The 26591-nt window shown below is 32.6% G+C and overlaps 1 protein-coding gene and 1 pseudogene across 1 annotated transcript in view; one reads left to right on the top strand and one right to left on the bottom strand.

Annotated features, from left to right (window-relative positions):
* PHIP (pleckstrin homology domain interacting protein) overlaps positions 1–26591 on the bottom strand; it is a 132216-nt gene that overhangs the window by 58983 nt on the left and 46642 nt on the right. The window contains exons 7-14 of the mRNA XM_008566644.1: positions 19308–19529; positions 18939–19039; positions 14281–14351; positions 12648–12748; positions 12514–12554; positions 11665–11763; positions 10740–10893; positions 9626–9760 (exon numbers count right to left, since the gene is read on the bottom strand). Of these exons, the coding sequence (XP_008564866.1) occupies positions 9626–9760; positions 10740–10893; positions 11665–11763; positions 12514–12554; positions 12648–12748; positions 14281–14351; positions 18939–19039; positions 19308–19529 (924 nt within the window). The remainder of the gene's footprint in view (positions 1–9625; positions 9761–10739; positions 10894–11664; positions 11764–12513; positions 12555–12647; positions 12749–14280; positions 14352–18938; positions 19040–19307; positions 19530–26591) is intronic.
* LOC103585642 lies at positions 25262–26394 on the top strand (annotated as a pseudogene).

Genomic DNA, 26591 nt, shown 5'->3' with positions numbered 1-26591 from the left:
CGAACACACACAAAATTTACCATAAAATCAAGAAAATGAATCATAAGTGAAACAGTATTTCACTTATTTCTTGGGTGTGAATAAAGCTGGACGCTGATAAGACAGCAGAGGAAAGTAACTGATTCTAAGTCTATTTCAAAATAAATCAAAAACAAGAAAGAACAGAACTACTTCTGCAGATTAACATAAGTGGTCATATAGCTTAGCATTTGCCATAAACGAAAGACTGTAAGTAGAAATGTCAGGATTTACGTCTTTATTTTTCAGTGTTTCTAAGCGAATAAAAAAGGTTTTATAAACTATTATAAATAAGTGACCACATGAACAAAGTTCACCTCTAAATGGAATTTTTTATCAAAAACTCAAAACTAAAGAATTGAAATTTCCTTTGCCATATGATTTCAGATGATTTATCTCAGTTCATTCAAAATTTCACAGAAGACAGAGAAAACAAAAAAGCAACTACTTTATAAATCCACTCTAATAAATGCTTCCAGAACTATAATACTATTATGCGTCTAAGTTTATGATTTTGAGTACACAGTAGTACAGAGGAAGAGATATGAAAGAGCCCAATTCAGCAAAGCTGAAGGAAATCTGATAGATATTTGTAAATATGCTGTATCCTTCATGTGTTGCTTAAGTAATCTTGCTCTACATTTTTTTTCTTTTTGGGGGGATGGGGGAACCTAATCAACCCTATAAACATGCCATCTACCAATGTTGCCACATTTACAGTCAGTAGATCTGTAAAAGAATATTTTGGGAGAGTTGGAACTTAAGCTCTAAAAAACCAAAGAAAAAATAGCAATCATATTTAAGATCACTGTGTGTCCTACATAACACATTCTATTGTGAATATAGCAGGATGGTACCAATTTTCTTGGTGTAAGGTAAGTTTAACTCCAAAAGTGACTTTTATGTGGAGAAAATGAAAGTACATTTCAAATCATATCAGAAAAAAGAAGAGTACATTACTTGGACTAACTACTGTTCATAAAAGCAGCATTAAAAGAATCTGCTTTACTCATGAATGAATCAGAAAATGTGCTTATAACCACATTCATTAAAAAGCCAAGTTTATTTTTACTAATGGCTTCTCAGATAATAAACATCTATTCCTATGAAATGCAGACTAGGCTTTTCAAACAGTTGTGATGCAAAGTAGGAAAATATTTTAGTTTTCCTATATAACTAAAAACACCCTAGCTGTTTTTATGATGTATGTCATGATTAACTACACCAATGAGAAAAGAAAGTTAAGCATTCTCCTCTGAGAAGGATTTTATCTTTTAAACAAGGGTCAAAATATTTGAGTAAGCATTCTCAAAGGAAAAATTTAATAATGAAGGCACTATTTAAATATACATGTGTAACTAGAAAGCAATGAGATTTATCTTGAAAAACCAAAAGAAAAAAAATACTCTATATATCCATATGAAAGGTTTATAGGCTTATCATAAAATTAAATGTACAGCCTAACAAGAGAATAATCAACACAAATTTAATAGTTATATAGCTTATGCTAGTACTTACTGCATGCTATAGTTAAAAAATACAAAATAGAAATTAATAAGCAATAATGGCAAATTTCAAAATAGGTGAATTTTAGATGAACTATTCCTTTAATAAAATCAGTATGCTTGTTATACATTATTTAGAACATATGTAAATAAAGATCACATAATAAAACTCATTACATTAAATAACATAAGGAAAGGCCGAGGATAATCCATGAGATAGTATTTACCAATAACTGCAAAAATTTCAAGAAGAATAGGCGTTAAAGGGGAAAAAAAATCTGCAGCAATTATGATAAAATATTTTTTTGTTTGTTTTTGAAGCAGGAGATGAGAGGATCAGACATGTTAAAATAATGACTCCCCTATTAAAAAATTCTCATACTGACTAAAGAATTCTAGAAATATTACCAAGAAACGAGGAGTATAATCTTGTTAGTTTAGAGATTTATACTTAACTTTAAAAAAATTAAATACAAAAATTTATAAGTTAAGATCCTTGATGATGACAGAATTATATTTAAGGATGAATACCAGTAACTTTTCTAAGGAGGGGTACTATACACAATTTCTAAAGTAACTTTTGTGAAGGAAAAAGATGAATACTTAAAGGAGACAAAGGAATGAGGTCTAAGTGACAGAGATGATTAGAATAATCACTAGTCCTACCCAGTTCTAAAATCCTACCATCTGATGGAAGGCTTCTTGGAAGAACTACACAAATCTGCAAATGGGGTATATGAAAAGCACTAGAATGCAAACTAAAATTACATGATCTAGATTATTTTAATCATGAGGAACACACATAGGGTCTCCAAAAAGGTTCATGGAAGGATTCGTGTTATCTTTTACTTCCATTTTTCCATGAATTTTTTGAAGTACCCTTGTATCTGTAGTTCAATATGAGAAGTATGTGCTACTAGAGGACCTTGACATAAAGCAGGAAAGCTAAAAATATGGGCTACCCTAGCCAGAATCTCCCTCTTATGGTCAATTCTATGTCCAGGGTTACCTTGTCTTATTTTTTAAACATACCAGAAGGGGGCATCTTACCTAGAAAACACTCCAAAATTTAAAATTATGCATCTTTTAAAATACCCTAATAATTTTATGATATAGACTCACACCAAGAGTCAAACAGCTGAGAAATGGAATGTATGCTAAGAATTACCCTTAGAAAATCTTTCCTAATGGATATAGAATCTTTAGAGTTGATCAACATGGGAGAAAATTAACAATGTACACTAGATACTGAAGAAAAACACTCATACGCATGTTTAAAATATGCTTTGGTTACCTTCTAATCACTACTATAGTAATTATGTAAACAAAGACTATATTTAAAGGAAGCTATCCACATTTCAGTCGTCCAGGTGTCATCAAATTACTTTAATATTGATCTTTAAGATAACTATTACATATGAACTAAAGATACCTATTTAAAATAAGTGGTGCTAAGATAAAGAAATGTAAGTAAAAAAAGAAACTGCTATACTTGGCTTGACAAAATGAGTAGGATTAAATTACTATATAAAACAAAAATAATTTGTTTATTATATAAAAATGATTTTGGAGAATCAGCTCTGGATTTTTATCAAAAGCAACAAAAAAATTATTACCAAAATAAAGAATCCATTTCAAATTTAAGAGCATTTTGTTTATCCATATTCTTATTTCTCTGACAGCAATACTAAAAAGCAATTCTAAAAAGTTATTCTCCTCTTCGTTCTCTTATATGATATTAACATGATGTCTGAATACACTTTTGACTGTGATCCCTTCTCCACTCCACTAAATATGAGTATTTCCCAAAGTTAAGCTCCAAGCCATCTACTTTGCCCTTTCTTTCTCCAGGAGTAGGCAAACACCTACATATGGGACTACATAAAACATATCAATTTTTTTCTCTCTACTCCTAGCCTGTCTACGTAAGTACTCTCTCTCCAAGTGCTGGCTGGTCATTTTCCACACAGGCAGTCCAACACAATAAACACATATGCAAATGAACTAAACAAAAAAGTTTTCCCTCACATCTTTCATATTTCCATCAATAATACCATTGTTGTCAAGGTCATCCAAGCTCAACACTCTGAACACATTTATTAAATCTTTCTTCACTGTCACTTTGCAGACCTAATCCCTGCATCAGTCACAAAGCACCAAGTCTTCTCTATATTTTTTTTCTTCACAAATTTCCTACTACCCACCCCTATAATTTTTCATTATGACTTTACCAATTAAAGTAGTTCTCCTCAAACCTATTCAATTTCATACCTGAAATACTGCTACTGGCTAACTATTTTTCTCTTAGCTCTAGACTATCCTATAAATACCAAAATTCCCACCATGTTCACAATTCTTTAGGCTTATGAAACCATTTGAGGTCATCAACAATCTACCTCAACTTATGCTTTTTATCTTATGACCCATTACTATTTCCAAAATCTATTCCAAACTTTCTAAACTACTCTATGAGCATGTCTTAGCATTTACCCTGTTGTTTATAATGTTCCTCATATTTATAAAATTCATTCTTTTTCTTACTGGCTTATAGTCCAGTTTTTCCTCAACAATACTTTCTCTGCCCATGCACTCTGAAGTGATCCTTACATCTACAGATATAGCAACTGTCTGTTCTCATTTGTCATGCTACCATTAGAAACTATTAATATTTATCTTTTAAGGTACATATAATCTCCCCAACTTAACTGTAAGATTGTTAAAAACAAGGACAATGTCTTAACTCTTCCTTGTGGTCCTCATATTTTGTGCTTAACACAAATAAGCACTCAAATATTTACTATCAAAATGTTTTCATCTGCATGTTTACAGTCTGCAAAAATTCATATACTTTCCCTTATATCGATCAAATCTCAAATAGTGATCATGGAGTATGTCAAAGAATTAACTACATAAAAGTAATTCATCAGATATAATACAGTATGACAAGCTAGAGAGAGAAACTCACATTCATGGCAAGAGATTTTCAGATGTCTTTGGTACCAAGATATAGATGAGAGATAGAATCTGAAAAACTGCAGAAACCTGAAAGAAAGTGATAATAACTAAAACTTACAAACAGAGGGCCGAAAATAATTCTTACCCAGAGATGTTAAAACAAGGACTGGAACCATCAGAGAGTACTTTTAACACACACAGTGTAGATATATGACATTTTTTTGTTAGGTGATGATAGATGAGAGAGAGAGACAGACAGAAACAGAGAGAATAGAAAGAAAGACTTACTTGATCCTGATTCACAAAAGATACCATGATATGAGATATACCTATCTTGAACTTCTATTTCTCCCTTTCCTAGATACATGCACAGCTACAGTTGTCTAAATCTAAAATTCAGGTCACACTGAGAACATGTTAATGTCAGAAGAAGTATGCATGTGCAAAAATTCTGAGTGGTAGATTGGCAGCTTCTGCTCATTTGGAACGTTGCAAGGAGAAACATATTGTTCTGGATTAGTGGACACTGGAACATATTTTTTAAAAATCTCATAAGTAAAAGAAAGGTTAAGAGAACAATTATAAAAATAAGGAAAACTTTAAATAAAAACTGTTATTTGGAATTCACCCATGAAACAAAAGTAAAGCAAAAATCAAGTTCAGTAAAACCACTTTCTAGCAAAAGACATATTATACTCTTCAATTAAAATCAAAACCAGATAGGAGGCAACAAACTACAGCTGTGACTAACACAACAGAAACAGAAAGATACAGGGAGAGAGAGTTTCAAAGATACAGCTAGGGCTATATAAAAAAGAAAGAGCAACAGAGATAAAGCAAAAGCACCAGAGACATGAGGAAAGCTACTAATATGGGGTCTACAAATCTTACTTCAAAAATCTTTTATTTACTATATAATATTCAAATGGTCTAGTACTAAGAAAGTATGAGAGTCTCTTCCTATCTTTTCAAATTAATTTAATATTCATTTAGTTAAAACTTAGCTGTACGATGATAATTCAACAGAAAAATGTCCATAAAACAACTTTATGTTAATAAAAACCTGCCTATCTTTTTCAGGGAACAAGAATTATTACAAGGCCCTCAACTTCAGTTCAAAGAGTGCACAAGTTGTTTCTGGGAATAATTTATTTGCTTTTTAGCAGTTAATTGGAGTATAGTTTAATTTAGAGTTTAGAACAACTCTCATCAAAGCACAGCTATCCTGATATTTATCTCCTGCCAATGCCAACAAAACTACAGGCTTGTTAAGCTACACACAACTACTTTGAAATACTCTTATTATACACTTTGTGCTCCAATAAAATATCCAAATATATACTACTTTCCCCTTAAATACTCAAGAGATGTAAGAACTGTTCAGCTGAAACATGAATAACTGATGTGGTTTCTAGAAGAATGCAGATAAGAAAAACTTAAAACTTAGTTAGAATTTAGTTTTGTTTTTTTTTTTAAAAGAGTAAGGTTAGTTTATGTTCATAATTTTCTCTACGATATTGTCTAGTTCCTTTTCCTAGTTCATTTAAAAAAAAGGAAAGAAAAAGAAAGAAAGGCTTTTCCAACAAATGCTTTTAAAAGTTTATTTTTATTTTTAGTAAAGAAGAGACAACAGTGGGGAGGTGGAATGCAAGAAACATGCATTGTCTATTCCATTTAATGCCCTGTGTCAGCTTCTTTTAAAATATTACCTTGTCATATAAGTAACAAAAACAAACCCAGGACCCACTCCCCAACTGCTTTTATCATTCAGATCCTCTATTAAGAGGAAAGCTAGCAGTAAAAAATAAGGAAAATAATCTCATTAGTTTTTCTAGATACCCCTAGCAAGTTGAGAATCCTCTTATAAGATTTTGGAAATGAAATAAATTAGGGGATTACATAAATATAAAAGGAACTAAGTATCTTTATCTCAATCCCCAATCTCAAACCTTTTAATCTGTTCACAAATTTAGATGGTCCTAAAATAAAGAAAACGAAATTTTAAAAAGTATAAGCCATAACTGATACAGAAAAAAAATAGAATATTTATCTGAATGACTATGAATACAATATTAAAATATTAATGTCTCATAATATATTTAAAATTAAAATGTAATTTCTATATATCAAACATAGGCAATTAAAAATTCAACTTGTCACTGAAGCTTTTGATGATACAGTACTTTTGACTATTTCTAAAATTTCAGAAAAAGAATTTTAATTGCCACAATAGTAAGAAAAGTGCAGTAAAATGCTGATTAATACAAATACTGAATTATTTGTTACATGATTTCCATTATCTTTTGCAAAGGTATTTTAAATTTGAAATGCAAAATTTAATTTTTTTTAAAAGGGACAAATATTAACACAGTATTTTCAAAATATACTTGATAAAAATCTGTATTTTTAAAAAATTATTTATAAGATTTTTGTTCCTTTAAAGATATAATTTATACAATTTTCTGGCAGTAGGAATAAGTGAATTTACTTATTCACTTATTTATTTTATGTTTTAATTTTAAAATTCACATGTAATATTACTTGATCTGAGTAATACTTCATCTAAACTTCCATCATTTCTAGTCTGAAAATGGAGTATTCCGCTAATATTATTCATCCTCAAATTCCTCAAATCTTCCAAGAAACTATACTAGAACTGCCATGTGGTGCTCAAAAATCATTTACAAATTGAACTTGTGATTACTAGCAAGTTAACATCAAGGACTGAATGTGTACTTGGTCAAGTTTTATGTTATTTTAGTAACTCAAAAACTTATTGATTAGCTACACAGAGCCAAACAGCTACAATTGTAGCCAAAACTCTACATTCATGACAGCGGACAGTGAGAACACAACCTGCTATGCCTCCTTCAAATTGTTTTTATTTTTTTAATAGCGATGCTGGATGCTTTATCTTCCATTTGCCCACAGATAAAACAAGCAATGAAATGAACAAAAGAGTGAAGAGCAATAAGAAGTAGAGCACTTAGATAGCTTCTAAATTAAAAGACAAACAGAAAAAAAAAAATCATCAAGTTAAAGCATAAGATCTCAAATGATCTGCTCAGAGTTAATACCATCATAAAAACATTTACCCCCCCTGGACATATCACTTACTGGGTATAGTTGGAAATTAGCTATGCAATGACATTTAGAAAAGCTCAAAAAAAAAAAAACCATAACTAGATTTTAGCATTAAAAACACATTAGCAACACACAGAAAACATAAGCCCGAGTGCCCATATAATAGCTGTGTGACCTAGGTAAACCTGGGCAAGCACATCATCTTTGTTAATGTTTTTCCATTCATAAAACCAGAAATGATAAAATCTGTACTAATTATATTACAGTGTTTTTCATGGACCCAAATGAGGTAATATATGTGGAGGCATTCTAAAAATCATTAAAAATCATACAAAAAATAAAAGGGAGTATCTTAAGATGAAGCATAGCTGATTTTCTGGTTTTCTTTTTTTTTTAATGCAGAATATATTTTTTATATATATATATAAATGTCTTCCTCTAAAACTCTTATTAAACAACAAACAATCTTTAAGGCAGTAATGTAATTAAAACCTAGCTAGTATACTAAAGAGTATACAAAATACAATGGCTGACCTATTCCTGGTTACAACACTAATTTGTAATGGTCTAAGAGCAAATCATTTAAATTTCAAGGTGCTGCAATTTTTATATCTAAAGAAAAGGTGAAATATTAGTGTGACCAACTTACCTGAGGAGGAAAATTTCACCTTTATAACTGAAAGGTGAAAGCAGTGTTCAATTATGAGAGAAAACTTTCTCTCCAAACAACCAATACAGTAATTCCCTTTGAAAATTTGAAATTACTAGATGAAATTATTAATAAATGTATAGTCCACAAACTTTTTCTTTTGAAGCTATAAACACAAATTGAGAAATGACTAATTTCCTGATTCAAAAAAGATGTTCCAAAAAGGACCAAAATAGAAACACAAGGATACAAAAGCAGAAAACATTCTTTTGCATATTTATAGATTTACTTTTTAAAAAATCTCCTCTATACAATCACAAAGGAAATCCATCCATCTCTAACCATTACACCCCAAATAACACTGTCTTTTAAAAAAGTGAGGATTTTACAAACTTTATTTCTTACCTTATGTACACTAAGGCATCACCATAAAGACAGTTAAAGCTAATTCTTTCACTAATAAAATTTCCTTTTATTGTCTGCTTGCTTACTACATAGAAGTAACTTTATTATGACAATCAATCAAATATAGCATCTCTTTCATGTAATTTTTTCACAAACTATTGTACTTCACAAATGACTGTTTTGTGAAATAACTTGTTTTGCAAATTAATTCTGACCAAACACAACTAATTGTATTGTTTTATAATTTGTTACCAAAGTGTTCTGTAAATTTTTTTTAATCTAAACATGCCAAAATAAAGTAAATATATTTTTTTCTCTTCCTTTCTTTACTGAAAGGTATACCTAATATATAGAAAGCAGATAAAACAAAAACAAAAAAAACATTAACTCTGTAAACTGCAGTATTTGAGGAAACCTCTATATTTCACGTAGTGGTTATAGAGAGGAGTAGAAACACTGCATGGTAGGCTGTATGTATGCAATTCAAATACTTGGCAAAATAAGCTAAAATCTATATAAGAAACAAAATGTAGAGAAGGGCATAAACCCAAATAAATATCTAATATACTACCACTTGGCAAGAAATACCTGATTCTTTGGCTTTCATTTTAAAATCAGTGCATTTGAATCATATTCTGTTGCACTAGAGGACTGCTAATGAAGTATAACCATATAATATAAATATTTCCTTATAATTTCTTCACACAGTTTTCCAAACATTTTTTCTTCTCTATCTATATTGTACCTTCATACTTGTGAACTTCTGGCCAAAGTTCCACTGCTAAAACTAAACCAGTTACCACAACATTATAATATGCATAATTAATTTTCTTTTAAATTTAGAATCTCAGTAAAGGTGTAAAATAAATAATTCATTATTGGTATAATTTTAAAGTCGAAATAATGTAAAAACCAATTCTTAAATGGATTTCCTTTGTGATATGCAGAGTGCCTTCAAAAGATGTCCCTGAATCTTTAACAGCTACAAAACGAAGAAACCGGTAATTACCATGTTGAAATAAGATCGAATTTTGACTCCTCTTGCCAGATCCCACACTATCACATTTCCATCATGACCAGCAGAAAAGAGAACTCTAGGATCGAATGGGTGTGGCTCAAGAACAAATACCTCATCTTCATGACCCTGAAATATTTTTGAAGTGTCAAAGGATTATAAATATTAAAAAAGAAAGAAAAACAAAACTTAATGAAACACTGTAGTGGATTAAGTTATGTTCCCCCCAAACTCACTGGAGCTTGAATAGTGTCCCTCAAGTTTTATGTATTAGAAACTTTGCTCCCACTGTGACTGTTGAGAGGATGGGAAATCCTATTATGGTAATTGAAAGGTGGGAGCCTTGAAGAGATGGTTAGATTTTAGGACCATGCAGTAGTGAATGGATTAAAAAGGGTGGTCAGGGGCATGATTCTGAGGGCTTTAAAAGAAGAGAGTCTGACTCTCTCTGTTCTCTCTGCTTCCACCATCTTGCAATGTGAGATCTCTGGGTCACTGTCATGACCATCAGATGGACTTTGGACTTCCCAGCCTCAGAAACTGTAAGCAATAAATTTCATTGTCTTTATAAATTACCTAGTTCCAAGTATTTTGTTATAAGCAATGGAAATGGACTAATACAAACACCAATATGACAACATTTCTAGAAACTGAATTTTAAGAATTATTAAATTGGCAAAAATCTTCAAATTTGTCAACAGATAAGGGCTGGCCAGTTAGTTCTGTTGGTTGGTGTGTGGTGCTGATAACACCAAAGTCCGGGATTCAGTACCTGTACCGGCCAGGAGCCAAGAAAAAAGCAAAGCAAAATACAAATTGGCCCACCTATAAATAATGAAACTCAACTAGTATCACTGTCCAGGGCTTTGTTATCATTTAGTAAAACATGAGAATCCTATTAATACACCCTTACATACCAAAAAAACAGCAAGCATCTACAATGTTATTTCTGAGCCAAATCTATTTTAACTGCATTTTATTTCCCACAAAGCCCTGTTACCCTTGCAAGTGTTTTTAGCTAACATAAAAGACTTCATTCCTCAATGAAAATATTCCATTCTGCAGTCAGCTTCAGTAATACCAAAAAAAAAATAGACTTTTTTCTCACCATCAGGACATGAATTAGTTGACCAGTATAAGAATTCCAAACTTTTAGAGTCATGTTATTAACTGCAGTTATAACTGTATTATCATGTCGATCCCAAGCTACCATAGTTACTTTCATTTTTGTGATTTTATCTTCTATTCCTTGAAGGTTATGGCTGAAAGTGAAGGAGACAGTATTTGTTTACACCAACTTTATTAAAATACTAGTATAACAAAAACCTAAATGTACTTTCTTATAGTGTATAATTATACTTATTAACATGGATAATCACTTAACAACTGAAAACCATTTGAGTCACTGAGACAGGAAATCTAGAATTTTCAGGATTCTAGCACTCCAAGGCCATTAGTAACAGATAATGTTGGGTAAATATCACTGCTATAACTCCATCTAGATTCAGGAACTCTGCCTAGCTGCTCACTCTCCTTTACTGTTGCTATCATCTCTTGCTGACTGCTCTGCTCTTCCATCCGAGAGGACTATACACAAACTCAAGTAGAGGTAAATGATAAAATATTAAAACTAAATAACAGTTATAACGTGTAACAATTTATCTAGACTGGAGAAAACTACTGGATATAAAACTTCGTCCCTCTGTGATAGATGGAACATTATAATATGCTCTAGTTTCCGAAAAAAATATTAAAAGCTACAACTATTCCCCTTTTTATAAAGTTACAACTATTCTTACACTACTACTATCATCCCCTTAACAAAACTGAATTGAACATTAATGCACATCTTCTCATATATGGCAATAAATCATTTCATAAAAATCAACATGATCTCCAACCAAATCTCTAGTTATGGCACAAAAGGAATCATTTTAACGTGGAATTTGACTAGGCCAAGAATCATTCCAACCTGCAATATAACATACTTAAGTGGTCTATAAATATGTAATATTTCAAATTTGTTCTCTTACCCTGATGGACGTGTAGCCATATCCAACAAAATGCTCTTCCATTCTCTTCGTTTAAATTGCCAAATACGTGCTGTCCCATCACGACTCCCACTTACAAACCTATATTAAAAGGAATCCAATTCCCCAAAGAAAAATCACACATGACTTACCAAAATGCACTTTTCTCAGAGTTCTGTGTTTTAAAAAGACAGCATTCATCTCTATTTACACAGCATTCTAATACAATAGAAATTACTCTCACATAATTTAAACTTCTGAAACTTTAGAGGCTTTTAAAATTTGATATACAAATGTTCTAATGTTCAAAGCCAAGTTTCAAAAATAACATTCAAAAGTAATTCAAGGCCACTATTTACTACCCTAGAAATAGTATTAAAATTGTCCAGTGGAAAAATATTGATTTTTCTCTTAGTATTATAGAACTTGACTTGTTTTGGTCAAGGTGTCTAGAAGTAGCTTTATTTCATTTTAAAACAAGAACACGGAAAAATTTATACATCATCATTTATCATCAACAAACAGTTCTGTCTCAAATATTACACTGTGATACATTTTCAATCTCTACCAAAAGCTTCTCTATATACAGGGAATATACAGAGCAGATTAAAAAGTCCCTATTTAAAAGTGTTCAAATAAACCAACATTATTGCAAGTAAGACATAAAGACATGTTTACATGCATGTGAAGGCCACATTTACTTTTAAGTATAACTGGTCAAGATCTTATTTTAGGCAATTAATCCCTATATAACTCTGAATAAAATCTGACTACCAGTAGTCTTATTACTAGTCTTAATTTCATAATTTTAAAATTGAAATTAAGTTAGACAAATATAAATAAATATTTTACCTATTGCTAGTGTTGGAAAACTGGATACTGTCAACTTTGTCCTATATATAAACAGATAGATATAAAAGCAAATGAATATAAACTGTTAAACTCATTTAAACTTTATCCATCTAATGTCTTTCACTAATACTTACAGTATGAAACTCCAATTCTGATATTTTCTCTGGCTGACCTGATCCAAAAAAATAAACCCTAATAATATGATCTGTGCTTCCTGTGGCCAAAAACATTCCACCTATGAAGAACAGCAACAAACATTTATGAACACAACTTCAAAGTCTCTGAAAATTAGATAATAAAATGCAAGCAACATTACAATATATATTGAATAATTAACATTTTACTTTAAAACCACTCATATGTATCCTAAATATATAATATACCTAATTGGAATTTATAAAACAAGTTTGCCAGTATAGCTTTGAGTGGGATGAATTTTTCAATATTTACAAAAGTAAAAAGCTTTGTTCAAGACATAATTTCACTAAGTGGTTACATAATCCTACCACGTTAAAATTATCAGTCATATTCATTAGAAAACATGTCCTATAAACTATGCTAACATCCTTTCTCGTCCCATTTCCCATCTGTCAAAATCCTAACAAACTTTTAAGGCTCAACTCCCTCAGCAACTTGTCTTTACAAACACTGCAATCAAATGAGCCTGCTCCCCTCTGAACTCACTTAAGACTTTGTCTTAATGCCACATACATTTTACCTTGCATTAGTTATTTGTTTATGTAATTTCCTCCCTTCTTGAGAGCAATATTCTACCACAGTGTTGGAAACAGTGCTTATACATTATAAAATCTTTAAGTACTTTTACTAAATACACACTGAACCCTTAAAAAAATAAAATTATCTCTGAAAGAAAAGCTTAAATTCAGAATACTCTGAATACATGTGGAGTGCCTATATCTGTATTATTACTAGAAGGAACACTGTCTTCATGGCAGTAGCAATGGAAATCTAGAACTCAGAAACTGAAGATGTTTGGATATTAATATGGCAAAAACAGACTCGCTCCATCAGTTTGATATACCTTATCTCAGGTAATACTGCTTTCACAATTATGAAATGAACAGATAAAGTAAAACTGAAAATAAAAATGGAAGGAACAGATATTAGGCATATTACATACTGGATCTATTCATGTTTCATTTAATTGTCTCATCAATTCATTTCAAATATCCAGATCATAATTTGTTTAAAAAACCCTCACATCTACTCAAAAGGCTGCCACATAAACTGAAAATATAACTGAAATATTGGCACTGCTCTACAACTACTTTCTAAATAGCAAATAAGAACAATCTGGAGCAAATTAATAAAGATGTACATATATCAATCAAATGTATTTTATTTAGCTATGGAACACCTCCAAAATCCATGAAAACATAAACCAGATTTAAAATACCTTTCTTCCAATGAGACAACTTAAAAATTAATTCTTTAACAGAGTCAATTTTGAAACTATTTATTGTCTCCTACTAGAGCATTATGGTCTTCTTAAAGAAAAGCATTAGTCATGTGATTATATAAACTGAACTACAGCAAAGATGAAATATTTCTAAGTTACTTGATGATCATTCTTGTTTGCTTATTAGCTCTGGCATATGTATGAGAATTTGATTTACAATACATCAGTAAGTATTGTCCAAAATTTTATGTTTTCTACTAGAACATATTTTCCATAATTTTTATGTTTTCTACTATCTAATACACAACTTTAAGTGGAAAATTGGGGGAAAAGAAAAAAAATCTTACCAGCACTAAAAGAAGAACAGATCATTTGAACTCCAGGCCGAGGGCGCTCTGTAAATTTTGCAGGTCTTGGACTATAATACAAAAGTAAACAATTGAGAATAGACTAAAAGAACCAGTAACACCAGAAATAAGCTGTTTCAAAAAATAATCGCAGGAGGACAAAATTAAATAAGCAGCAACAGATGGCTCCCTTCCTAAAAACAACTTAGAAATCATTGTGTGTCATCATCAGCAGATCTTGTAGAAATTCTAGATATAGATTTTGTAGGAGCTCCTGATTACACAACAATCCGCAAATGGAACAATCCCAAAGTCACTGTTGGTGGCAGTTACTAGTTATACTCACTTCTAATCAAATTTAACAAGTTCTCGGGGCTGGCCGGTTAGGTCAGCTGGTAGAGCATGGTGTTGATAACACCAAGGTTCAGAGTTTGATCCCTGTTCCAGCCAGCCGCCAAAAAACAAAAGAACATATTCTCAGTTTTTCATACAACAGAATAACAACATACAAATATACAGGGAAATAAGTTACTTGTAAATATGAACACACTAGCAAAACAGGTGCTGCCTCTGTGGCTTATATATACCATCAATAACTAAACTTTATCATTATTAGATATTGGTTTTTTGGGGTTTTTTTGTTGTTGTTGTTCTTTTTGAGACCGGTCGCACTGCGCTCAGCCAGTGAGCACTGTGAGCACACCGGTCATCCCTATATAGGATCCGAACCCGTGGCGGGAGCGCTGCTGCACTCCCAGCGCCGCACTCTCCCGAGTGCGCCACGGGCTCGGCCCAGTATTAGATATTGTTAATTAAGCTTCTCTCTTCTGTTTACTTTCTGATGTAACAACACATGTCCTTTAAGACTCCAAAAATTAAGAATCTTATGTTTATCCTCGTGAAAATCTGAAGACTATCTGACTTTTATGTCAAATATAATGCTCATTCAAAATAGTGATCTATAGAAAATAGGTTACACTCAACTGTGTTTACATCAATTCTATAATATTACAGGTTATATGTTGTATATTAATACTACTGACATTAAATGTCTAATGTTACAATCAACTATATTAAAGAAAAAAATTACATTATAGATTTTAGTCATAAAACCAGCTCTAATAACAATGTGTATGTAATGCTTCAATACAGTGACTATATCTGAAGCCCTACTTACTGAACATTTTGACCTAATTTTTCTCAGATTACTAGAGGAGGAGATGCAAAAATAATTAGAGCCTTAAGCCTGAATACACTGCATACCTTTCACAATACATAGCAAACAAATATAGAGCAATTTCAGTTTTGTGATCAACTAGGGGAAAAATAGATAGATAAAATATTTCTTATCTATAAATTAAATATTCTGAGCAATGAGAATAGTTCTTCTCACCAATATAGAATGAAACAAAAAGTAGTTTAAAATTTTAAAGATTAAGAAATTTGTAAATTGTTTTAAATTGACATTTGTAACAATTTTTCTTAAAATGTGGCTCTCTGATATTATAGCTGAGCACAACAGAACCTGTTTAGAGAGACAGATATTTATTAAAACATTCTTAAAACATAAACATTTATTCAGACCAAAATTAAACAAACCTTAAGTAAATCAATCTAAAATTATGAAAGCAATTCAGTATGTTACTTTCATTAATATCTCATGGATTTGAACTCTACATTTTTGTTAAATTTTGGTACAACTCCTCATTTAAATGCCAAGCAACCATTCATTTGGAACTCAGTACCAGAATAGGCAAATAATCTTACAGACTGCCATTTTTAAACAGATATTACATTATATTTTTAAAGAGAAAAAACACATAAGCGGGTACTTATAATTTATTTTTAAATGCATATATGAGGAAACATTTTTAAAGAGGGTCTTGGACTCAGACTCTCTAAGTTCAGTTTCCAACTCTGCTATTTATCTTAGTGTGTGATCTTAGGCAAGTTAACATTTCTTCACCTAAGTCTTCTCATATGTATAATGGGGGTAACAACAGAACCTATCTCAGAGTTACTGGGAGAATTAAATGAGTTTAATACATATAAAGTGCGTACTTAGTACAGTGCCCAACACACTCAATAAATATTAGCATTATTAGTATTTTAATTGGGTTCAACAAGTTCTAGACAGTCGATCAATGAATAACTGCTATTTAGTTTGGCACAGTGGTTAAGAGGGGATCCTGACAGTATACTTCTAGTATTCAAATCCTGGCTCCACTACCACCTGCTATCTGTGTGACCTGGCCTGTTCCCCTGTTTCCTTCCCTATCTGCCCTAGAGATAATAATTGTACCTTCCTTATAGGGTTATTATAAAGATTAACGAGATAATAAATGTAAAGTGCTCAGTAATAGCTTGGCAGACTAAGAGCTTAATAAATATTTGTAATCATCATTATCACCTTCATATTTTAGAATTCCTATTTTCCTTACACCTAGTCTAAATATGCTTGGACAGATTCTTCCTACCCAGAGAACTCTTGGGCTAGCTTTTAAGTTACCCAGACACTCAGATTACTCACACTCAGATTACCCATCTGAGCAGCAGCATCTTTACTGGTGGGAGTTAGTTACATACACATAAACCCTAGGTTAAAGTGAATTCATCAAGAGATTTGGGTTTCCAAAGTGGAACTGATTGTTTCAATTAATACAGATTCTGAAGTCATTTCTCCAGCAGAGAATACAAAAGCATTAATAGCTCAATACATTTTTTGCCTTTGACTATAATTAAAGCCTATATGACATAAGCACAATAACAATCTATATCTTGCAAAAATTTTTGGCAGTTATCAACCACGTGTTAAGTATGGAAAGAAAAATAGGTGTCCCAGTGCCTATATCTAAAGAGAAGTTACTCTTAATTTTATGTCTGACTCTAACTTTAAAGAATTTTAGGGGACAGTTATAATAGCAGATAGAAAAGACTACTACTTATAAATAACTAAAAAAACCTTTAATGTCCAAAAATAGGAAAATCATTAAGCAAAGAACAAGTCAGTAGAGTATAATGCAGCTATTAAAATTACTATAAATGCTGATAATTTTTTTTTTAAAAAAAAACAAAAAATTATATACATTTCCCTAATTATGTCTATATAAAATCATTTATATATAAATAAAATATTGTGTTAGGGTAAGTGAGCTATATGCGATTCTATAAAGGTTCTGAAAAAAATCATTTATATGAGAAAAACTCACTTCTCAAGGTTCCAGAAATATAAAATATTGTTGTAATTAGCAATGTAATCATCGAGAAGCAAGGTAAGAGTTTAATTTTGTAATATATTTTCTGTTCCTATCCTATTTTGAAGATTGCTAATCACTTCTCAATATAGGAAAAGACAAAGGAATCCCAACTGGGTTCACACAAGAAGGTAAAAACGCTCAAAGGAAAATAGTAATTAACAATTAATCATTATTACTGTCCATACACATCAGTAAAATATTTCAACTTTTATCTAAATGTCCATAAAAAGCTTTTAAATATTAAGAATGCAACTGAAGTGAAATCAACTTGTTTTGTCCAAAGAATCACATTTTTTATCACAATTTTTTTTTCAAATGAAATATAGTTTTATTATGTTACTCAAGCCTCCACCATGGCCCCCTAATGTCCTGGCATTAGAACCACCCTACAGGAATGTTCATACACATTAGTTTAAAAAGCATGCCCTGCATTAGAAACAATTATCTAAACAAAACTGTTTTAAAATAACTAAGACATACATGAATTATTTTATTAAATAACTTGGGTTGAAAATTTATAAACAGAGGTCAGAAATAATTATTGAGATAAACCTTCTAATCTGAATGATTTTCTACTTTGAGAGTGGCAGAAATGGCCACTTCAACCCTGTGAAATCACTGGGTGTACTACTTCCCTGTTCAAAGACTGCCTATGGGACAATACAGCACTTCCTCTCCCGATCCACTTAAGAGGCATGGTGTAGAAAGCACAGAACCAAATGGCAGGGAAGTGCTCTAGTCCTGGCCTTGCCAATTTTTAACTGTTTTAACTATGAAAAAGGTCATTTAACCTTTCTCCGCCTCAGTGTCCTTAATCAAAAGGTAATACTGTCCAGCCAACTTGTTTGGATAAACCAAGATTTTAATATTAGCGAATGCATGAATACAAAATGCTATTATGGTGGGAGAGGTGCCTCTAGCTACCTTTATGTAGTTTAGTGAAACTTTAATGATTCTGTTTCCCCAACTTTCCAAAGATCTACAATAAAATGTAAAGTTTGTAGATTCAGTAACACGAATAATTAAAATTATTCTAAAGAATAGCATTGGGAACTTTAAGATTAGGTTCTCAGTAACAAAAAGAGCTACAGAGACAAAACTATGCAGCACACAGAAACAAGTGGTAATAAAAGTTATATTCTGAAGGAAAGAGCTAAGAATAGAACAAAGATAAGAAAAAAAGAAACAAGCATGTTAACATGAGAAAACTTTTCTTGGAATCATGAAAAAAAAGAAGGAGGCATAAAAATGAAAGAGGTCAGTGAAGAGCCAAAAAAGAATTTCTATTATTTATTCAAGGATAAAAAGTAAATTTATTCTTATTGTTGACTACTTCATACTTTAGCAATTTTAACCATTAAATTAAACATATTTATTCTATGAAATAAAATAGTAACTGACTTTATTTTAAGAGTTCCAGCATCCCAGAGCCAAAAACAAATAGTGCCATCTGCCCCAGTAGAAGATAGATATCTCTTTGAGCCACTGCACAATGGTGAGAACTGAAAAACAATCACAGAAAAAAAATTTTTTACAAGAGTGACACAGTCCAAAAATCCACCTTTTTACCATAAAAATAGTAACTAACAGCAAGTTAGAAAACACCCACAATATGATTACGTTATTTAAAGTCCATATATTTATTAAGAAAGCAAACATACTCCTTTCTTCGTCTTAACTGGACTTATATATTGAATTATAATAGTGACTTCTTAAAATTTAAATTTTACTTTAACCAAAAAGAATTTTACAGGGACTAAAAACAATTACCTGTAGTGATGTAATAGATGCACTGTGACCCTGAAGAACAGCCAAAGGTGCACAGGTTCGAAGACACCAGACTCGGATCATTTTATCACAACTTCCAGCTGCTATCATGGTATTCTCATAGTTTACAGCCATGTCTGATATTTCAGCAGCATGTCCTCTTAAAGTAGCTAATAATCTCCCATCATCTGTTGCCCAGATTTTCACAAGACAGTCATCAGAACCCTTAAAATAAGATGGATATTAATGAAATTAACCTATAAATTTTAACTTTAAATTCTCAATACTGATAAAGGAATCATACCTATATGTTTACTTCCTAACAATTATATTTTGAAGTACTGAGTATTGTTAAATACTTGTATTAGAAATTTTCCTCTACATAAAGCTCTTTATTAAATTAAACCATTCACTTACAAAGAACACCTGTGTGCCCACCAGAAAATAAGAGCAGAAGGACGTTGGCAATAATTAACATTTACCTATGGTCCCCTATCTACCATTCAAGGTAACCTCTATCTGCAACCTTGTGAAAGAATTTGAACTTCTGAAGTAATAAAACAAAGTTATAATTGCAAAACAAATGTGATATACAATGATGACTAACAGTATATATGTCATTTTGTCATGCAAATCTAAAAGTAAGCTAATTTGGGGCTTTTTCTCCCAGGAAGGTAAACACATTATATGTTATAACACATTATATGTTATATGAGTTTCCTATCATTGATCTTCAGCTAAAAACATTATATAACATCACCTAAAACCAGTTACCAGAAAAAATTAATCTTATCTATATAAAGCCAATAAAAATACATAAATTACTTGTTTACTCTGTTATAATAGCATAAGTTCAGGAAGAAATTGTAAAGGACACAGTTTCCTATGAATATCTGTATTTACAAATAAACATTCCAGTTTCATAAAGCCAAAGTAGAGATTAGAATGTCCAGCCTTTAATCTTTTATAATAAAAATTTTAAGTACATAAAAAAGTAGAAAGAATAGTGTCACTAATCTCCATATGTCCATCCCCCATATATCAGTATTTTTGCCACATTTTCTACTGTTTAACATAAAACTAAAACAGGAAACACAAACACTTGCAAAATTACTCAATGTTTTGCAGGATATAGTTTTACTAAGGTTTCATGTTAGAATTCTTTATGACCTTCCAATCTAATTCTTAAAAAAACACATATCTGATATTAGAAAGTACTCAGAGGACCCACAAAAGCAAATGATTCAGGCAAGTTTTCTGCTTCATACTGACAACAGATATGACATACAAATGATCTCAAACACAGGATTAGCAGTATATGTTAAATGCTGTATCTGAAACCAATATTACCTCTTCAATTAACTATAAAACCAGTTCTGATTGAGTTTTGCAGCAAATAAGATCGCTTACCAACCACTAATAATAAAACATAACTTTGGTAAACCATCTACATTAAAATCTTGTATTCCCATCACATACACTTAATCTCAGGCTCTTCATCTATCTAATAAGGAGGTTAAGTTGGGCAATCTCTAAGGTTCCCTTCAGCTTTAAAATTCAGTGATCCATGTATTCATTTATCCATTTGCCTTGTGATTAAATATGTGCCACCACTGCAGATACAAGGATGAGATACAAAGACACAGTATTCCTGTCCTTGAAAAGCAAAACAGAAGAGTGTAAATTCAACATGTCCTAAGTGCTCCACTGTTAATCAGCAGAAATTCAAACACGGAAATGGTCTATTTTTCCTGAGAGATGGAGAGTGAGTGTCTGGAAAGGGACCCAGAAGTGGTGATGGTAGGCAGAGTCTTAGACACGAAGAGGCAATGTAGTATAGTAGCTTAGAACACAGACTCCAGGGTCAAATGTCTGGGTTCACGACCTGGCAAGACCACTTTCCGGTTGCATGACTTGGACATGTTACACACTTCCTGTGCCTCAGTTTTCTCATCTGTACCTACTTCATAGGGCTGTTGCAAAGACTAAATGAGTAAATAAGGATGAAGAGCTAAGACAGTACATGGTAAAAGCTATATAAGAGAGACTATCTATTAACAGTTTGTTGGTGGTGGTAGTAGTTTTATTATTTTAATAATATTGTTTTAAAAAGAACAAATATTCCATATACCAACTAGAGAGAAAAGTATGATCAAAGGCATGAAAATGTGAAACAATCTAAACAGTTTAAGGAACTGCAAGTATCCTGCAAGCTAATATAGTGTGTGAGGTGAAAACATGATGAAAAAGTAGGGAAAAATTGTGAAGGACTTTTTACGGTATACAAAGGAATATGATATGTTATAAGGATCACTGAAGAATATCAAGCAAGTGAGTATCAGGATCAGATTTATGTTTTCCAAAAATCATCCTGGCATCAGTATAAATTAAAATTGAAAGGAGACCTGTTGAAAGTTGTTAAAATAATACAGGCAGGAGAGAATGAACGGTAAAACAATTATAGCAGAAGAGAAAGATCAGAAGAGAGAGTTCCAATAGCTGATTGGGGAATAGAGAAGATAAGGATTATATCACTCATCTGTGGGAAGTGAAGAAAGAGCTGTAGCAGACTATGACTTCCAGAAAGCCAGTCTATAATACTGCTTGGCACATGAGAAGCACACTAGGTTTTTGTTAAATAAAAAATGGCTTTAAAGCATTCGTTCAACTCAAGTTCTCTAAATTCCACAAATTCAGTCAATTCATTTATTTTGTTTGCTTATCTTATTCCCCAAAATTAAGGCAATATTTGACTCTAACTTGCAATCAATACAAACATAAAATTTTAAGTATACTACCACAGTTAAACCACATGACAAAAGTAAAATCATGACATCTCATTCTACTCCAAAATTCTGATATATCAATCCAAATAAGTGTTTGCTTTGCATTCTATCACAGAAGGTGTTTCCTGTATTTTTCATGTTAAAAAACAAAAAACATTCCAGTTTTTGACCAAAATGTCAGCTTTAATGAAAGGAACACTGGCAATATGTGATCTAATATCAGCCTCCAGTGACTTTCACCAATTAAAATATAACAAGAAGTCCCACTATATTCCTACTGAGTTTATTATTTAGTAATCTTACTTACTTTATAATTTTGCTTTGTTTAGACAAGTGCTAAAAACAAAAACAATGCAGTATTCTTCTCCCTGAGTGTATACTATCCTGATTAACCTTTCTTTTCCTTCCACCAAATTGCAGGAGAGAAATTTTTGATTTCCCTTTCAGGAAAATCTTTCTTCACTTTCCTCTTCCATGACCTGTAGAATAGTTTGCTGCTCCTACCTTCATCCTCACCCCCCAGAACTTCTGGCAGAATTTCCAACAGAACTCTAAAGATCCTTAAGCAATTTCTGTTTTATGCACCATTACCTGTGATCATTAATTTCTTCTTATGGATATTTGAAACTAAAGATATCTGAGCACAAATTCAACTAAGTTATTTTAAAATGGCTATAAGAAATACAAATACACAAAAATAATCTACTTAAAAGTACTGCAGAAGAAAAATTAAATTTACTGAGAAAACATTTTTTTAAAGCACTATAACTGTGTTTTAAATGAATGTGGAAGGATGATTAAAAAATTGATAGGGCCGGCCCGGTGGCACACTGCTACAGTGCGCCGCTTGGGAGCGTGGCGGCGCTCCCGCTGAGGGTTCGGATCCCACATACAGACCGGTTCCCGCTCACTGGCTGAGCCGAGGTGCGGGCGCGACACCGAGGGTTGCGATCCCGTTGCCGGTGCCGGTCCGGTACGGGCGCGACACTGAGGGTTGCGATCCGTTGCCGGACACGAAAAAAGACCAAAAAAAAAAAAAAAAAAAATTGATAAAAATTATTCACTTAAAAAAGACCAAAATGTTGAGCAGAATCTGAACAAACTTACTTTCCTCATGCCTACCCACAGCTCTGTAAATGTTACTGAGATCAATAATAAGCCAAAGAGTAGGACGTTGTAGTCTTTCAATCAAAGAAAATCAAAATGTTAAAAGTTACAGATATTAAAAATAAAATCTATGTTATGTAAATGATGAAAGGGGATGATATAACAATGTGGGGCACATCTCTTCTAAGACATATGAAAGACATATAAGTAGGGTAGGGGTAGAGGTATAACAACTTCAAAGCAAATAGTAAAGAAGTCAGACGATTGTAACCTTAGCAAAAACAAAACAAAAATCTGAGGATTATTTCCTAAAAGGGGGAAAAGGAGAAAAAAACAAAAGAATGAACCAAAAAAGTGAAGAAAGCTTGGAAATGCAATGGAATAAGAGCAATATGAAAGGAGCAAAAATTCTGTAATCAACAGTGAGAGAAAAGACCTAGCAAATTTAGATAGCATGATTTTAGAAATGCCTCAACTGACACAGTTTTTCTAGCAAAGTTCCAACACCCAGGGGAAAAAAGTAGTCATTTTTTTTCAATAACAACTAGACATTGCTGCTAGGGATGGTGACTGGCAAAGTTAGAACAGTAGGGAGTACAAAGTATAGGTGAAAATAAGAAACTAAAGCTGGAAAGGTTTTACCTAAGAAAGAGCGTTTTAAATGCCTGTTAAGGAACTTGACTCAACCTGGTGACATAGCTACTAGAGAATTTTAAGCAGACAAGAGATAGTCACTATAATATTTTAGCCAAACCCTTCTGGTTTCTTGACACTGGGGAATAGATGTGAAGCTCCAAGGAGAGGTTTAGGCTAGAGATAGAGATCTGGGTGTTATCAGTTGATAGGCAATAGTTGAAATAATTATAGTAAATGAGACTGCTAAGGGAGAGCATTTGGAGTAGATTTTTATCTGGAAAACTATGAATAGGTTTTAGAAAATCCAGGAGCTGGACACAAAATTGAAATAGTTTTTTGGAATTCATTTTTAAAACAAATTATAATATTAAGCTAGTGTTTAATCCCAAGCAAACACAAGACAGCAGTGGATCACTAGTTTCACTTTGCAATAATGTAAAATTATAATTACTGTGAAAGAGTGCTCATTAATATGTTATCATTTGTCTGTTTACATCAAACCTAGGATAAGCTGGAAAATCACAACAAGTTTGTGTAGCCTTTAGCTTAAATCCCAAAACAAAATGAGACACCAAATTGACAGTGCTTTTTGTGTGTGTGAAGGTATCTTGTCAATGAAGGATGATGCCTAGGAAGCTGAAAAAGTACATGGCTATTTATCCTGAAAATATAACCATGTAGATATTAATTGTGAGAAGCACAGTGAGAAACGGTGGAACTTAAATAAAACTTAGATTTTCCCAAACCTAAGAATTTGTCTTGAAATACCCTATAAGTTTGCTTTTTCCATTGCCACACCTGAAGAAACCATACACTATGATAAAGAACTGTGCCTTTAAAACAGTCAATATGAATACAGAAGAAGATGGGACAGAGGAAGATGGAATCAAGCATTTACTCTGAAATCATTAAATCATTATTATTTCATGTAATAAACACTGTATGGAAGTAGTGATAACAATGATAACAAAGTAGTGATAAACAGTGCCCTTTCCTTCTAGCATCCAACTAAATCTCTTACTGCAAGCAATTCCTTTTTTTGTCTATCCAAAAAAAGTTCCAATTCTGTAAATCCCTTTGGAGAATACAACATTTCTTCAAAATAAAAAGTTTGAGAGGCAAAACTCAAAAACAAATACTAGCATTCTCCATAAATAAGGCCTAGGCAGTGTCCAATTTTGCTGTTCTGGTGAAGAAAAAGTACTATAGGTCTCTGTGACATGGCTTTTTACCTTGTCGTGCACTTGGGTATTAAAATTCTCAAAATTCAGAAAAAATGGCCTACCTAGTGACATGAAAACTTCATGAAACAACTTCCTACCCAAGGCCATTAATCACTTAAATTTGATGCAGGAAACCCAGCAGGCCAAGTGGGTCTCCGGTCCCAGCTGCTGAGTTCTGCATCTGCCTGCTCCTGCCGCCCCTGCCATGCTCTCCATCCACATCCTGCTCACCACCCTGACAGACTAGCAACAGCAGCTGCAGCTCTCCCTGCTGAAGGGGCTCAGCCTGGCCTACAAAAAGAACATTCCCCAGCCCTCAGCAGAACCCACATCCTGGCCAGCAAGACTGTAAGGAGGATCTTCCAAGAGCCTGTGGAGCCGAAAACTAATCTACCTGCCCCCAGCGTGGAGCACAAACGACTCCTGAGAGAAAACCCCCACCATTTTGTCATCTTTCCTATTCCATTCTATGATATTTGGCAAATGTATAAGAAAGCCGAAGCTTCCTTTTGGTCAGCCGAGGTGGTGGATCTTTACAAGGACACTCAGCACTGGGAAGGCTTGAAACCTGAGGAGAGATATTTTACATCCTATGTTCTGGCTTTCTTTGCAGTGAGTGATGGCATAGTAAATAAAAATTTGGTGAAGCGATTTAGCCAGAAAAGTCAGATTACAGAAGCCTGCTGTTTCTATGGCTTCCAAATTGCCATGGAAAACACACATTCTGAAATCTATAGTTGCCTTATTGATATTTACATTAAAATTCCAAAGAAAGGGAATTTCTCTTCAATGCCATTGAAATGATGGCTTGTTTCAAGAAGGCAGCAGATTGGTCCTTGCACTGGATTGGGGACAAAGAGGCTACCTATGTAGAATGTATTGTAACCTCTGCTGCAGTGGAAGCAATCTTCTTTTCTGGTTCTTCTGCATCAATATTCTGGCTCAAGAAATGAGGACTGGTGCCTGGCCTCACTTTTTCCAATGAACTTATGCAGAGATGAGGGCTTGCACTGTGACTGTGCCTGCCTAACGTTCAAACACTTTCTACACAAAACATCAGAGCAGAGAGTGAAAGAAATAATTACCAATGCTGCAAGGATAGAACAGGAGTTCCTTAGGGAGGCCTTGCCTGTGAAGCTCATTGGGATGAACTTCACCTTAATGAAGCACTACATTTAAGTCGTGGAAGAAAGGTTTAGGCTGGAACTGGGTTTTAGCAAGGTTTTCAGAGTAGCTAATCCCTTTGACTTTATGGAGAATATTTCACTAGAAGGGAAGACTAACTTTGAGAAGAAGGGTCCAACAGAGAATTCTTTTACCTTGGATGCTCACTTCTAAATGAACTGAAGATGTTCTCTTGTTTTACTGATATTTTTCCTTACCAAGAAAACAAAAAACCAAAAATCAGGGTGGCTGGTTAGCTCAGTTGGTTAGAGTGTGGTGGTGATCACACCAAAATCTAGGGTTTGATCCCTGTACCAGCTAGCCACCAAAAAAAAAAAAAAAAAAAAAAAAAAAAAAAAAAACAAAAAAAA

This window comes from Galeopterus variegatus, unplaced genomic scaffold (genome assembly GCF_000696425.1).
Source record: "Galeopterus variegatus unplaced genomic scaffold, G_variegatus-3.0.2 Scaffold259, whole genome shotgun sequence".
Lineage (NCBI taxonomy): Eukaryota > Metazoa > Chordata > Mammalia > Dermoptera > Cynocephalidae > Galeopterus > Galeopterus variegatus.
The sequence above is the reverse complement of the archived record's forward strand: the minus strand, read 5'-3'. Positions and strand labels throughout refer to the sequence as shown.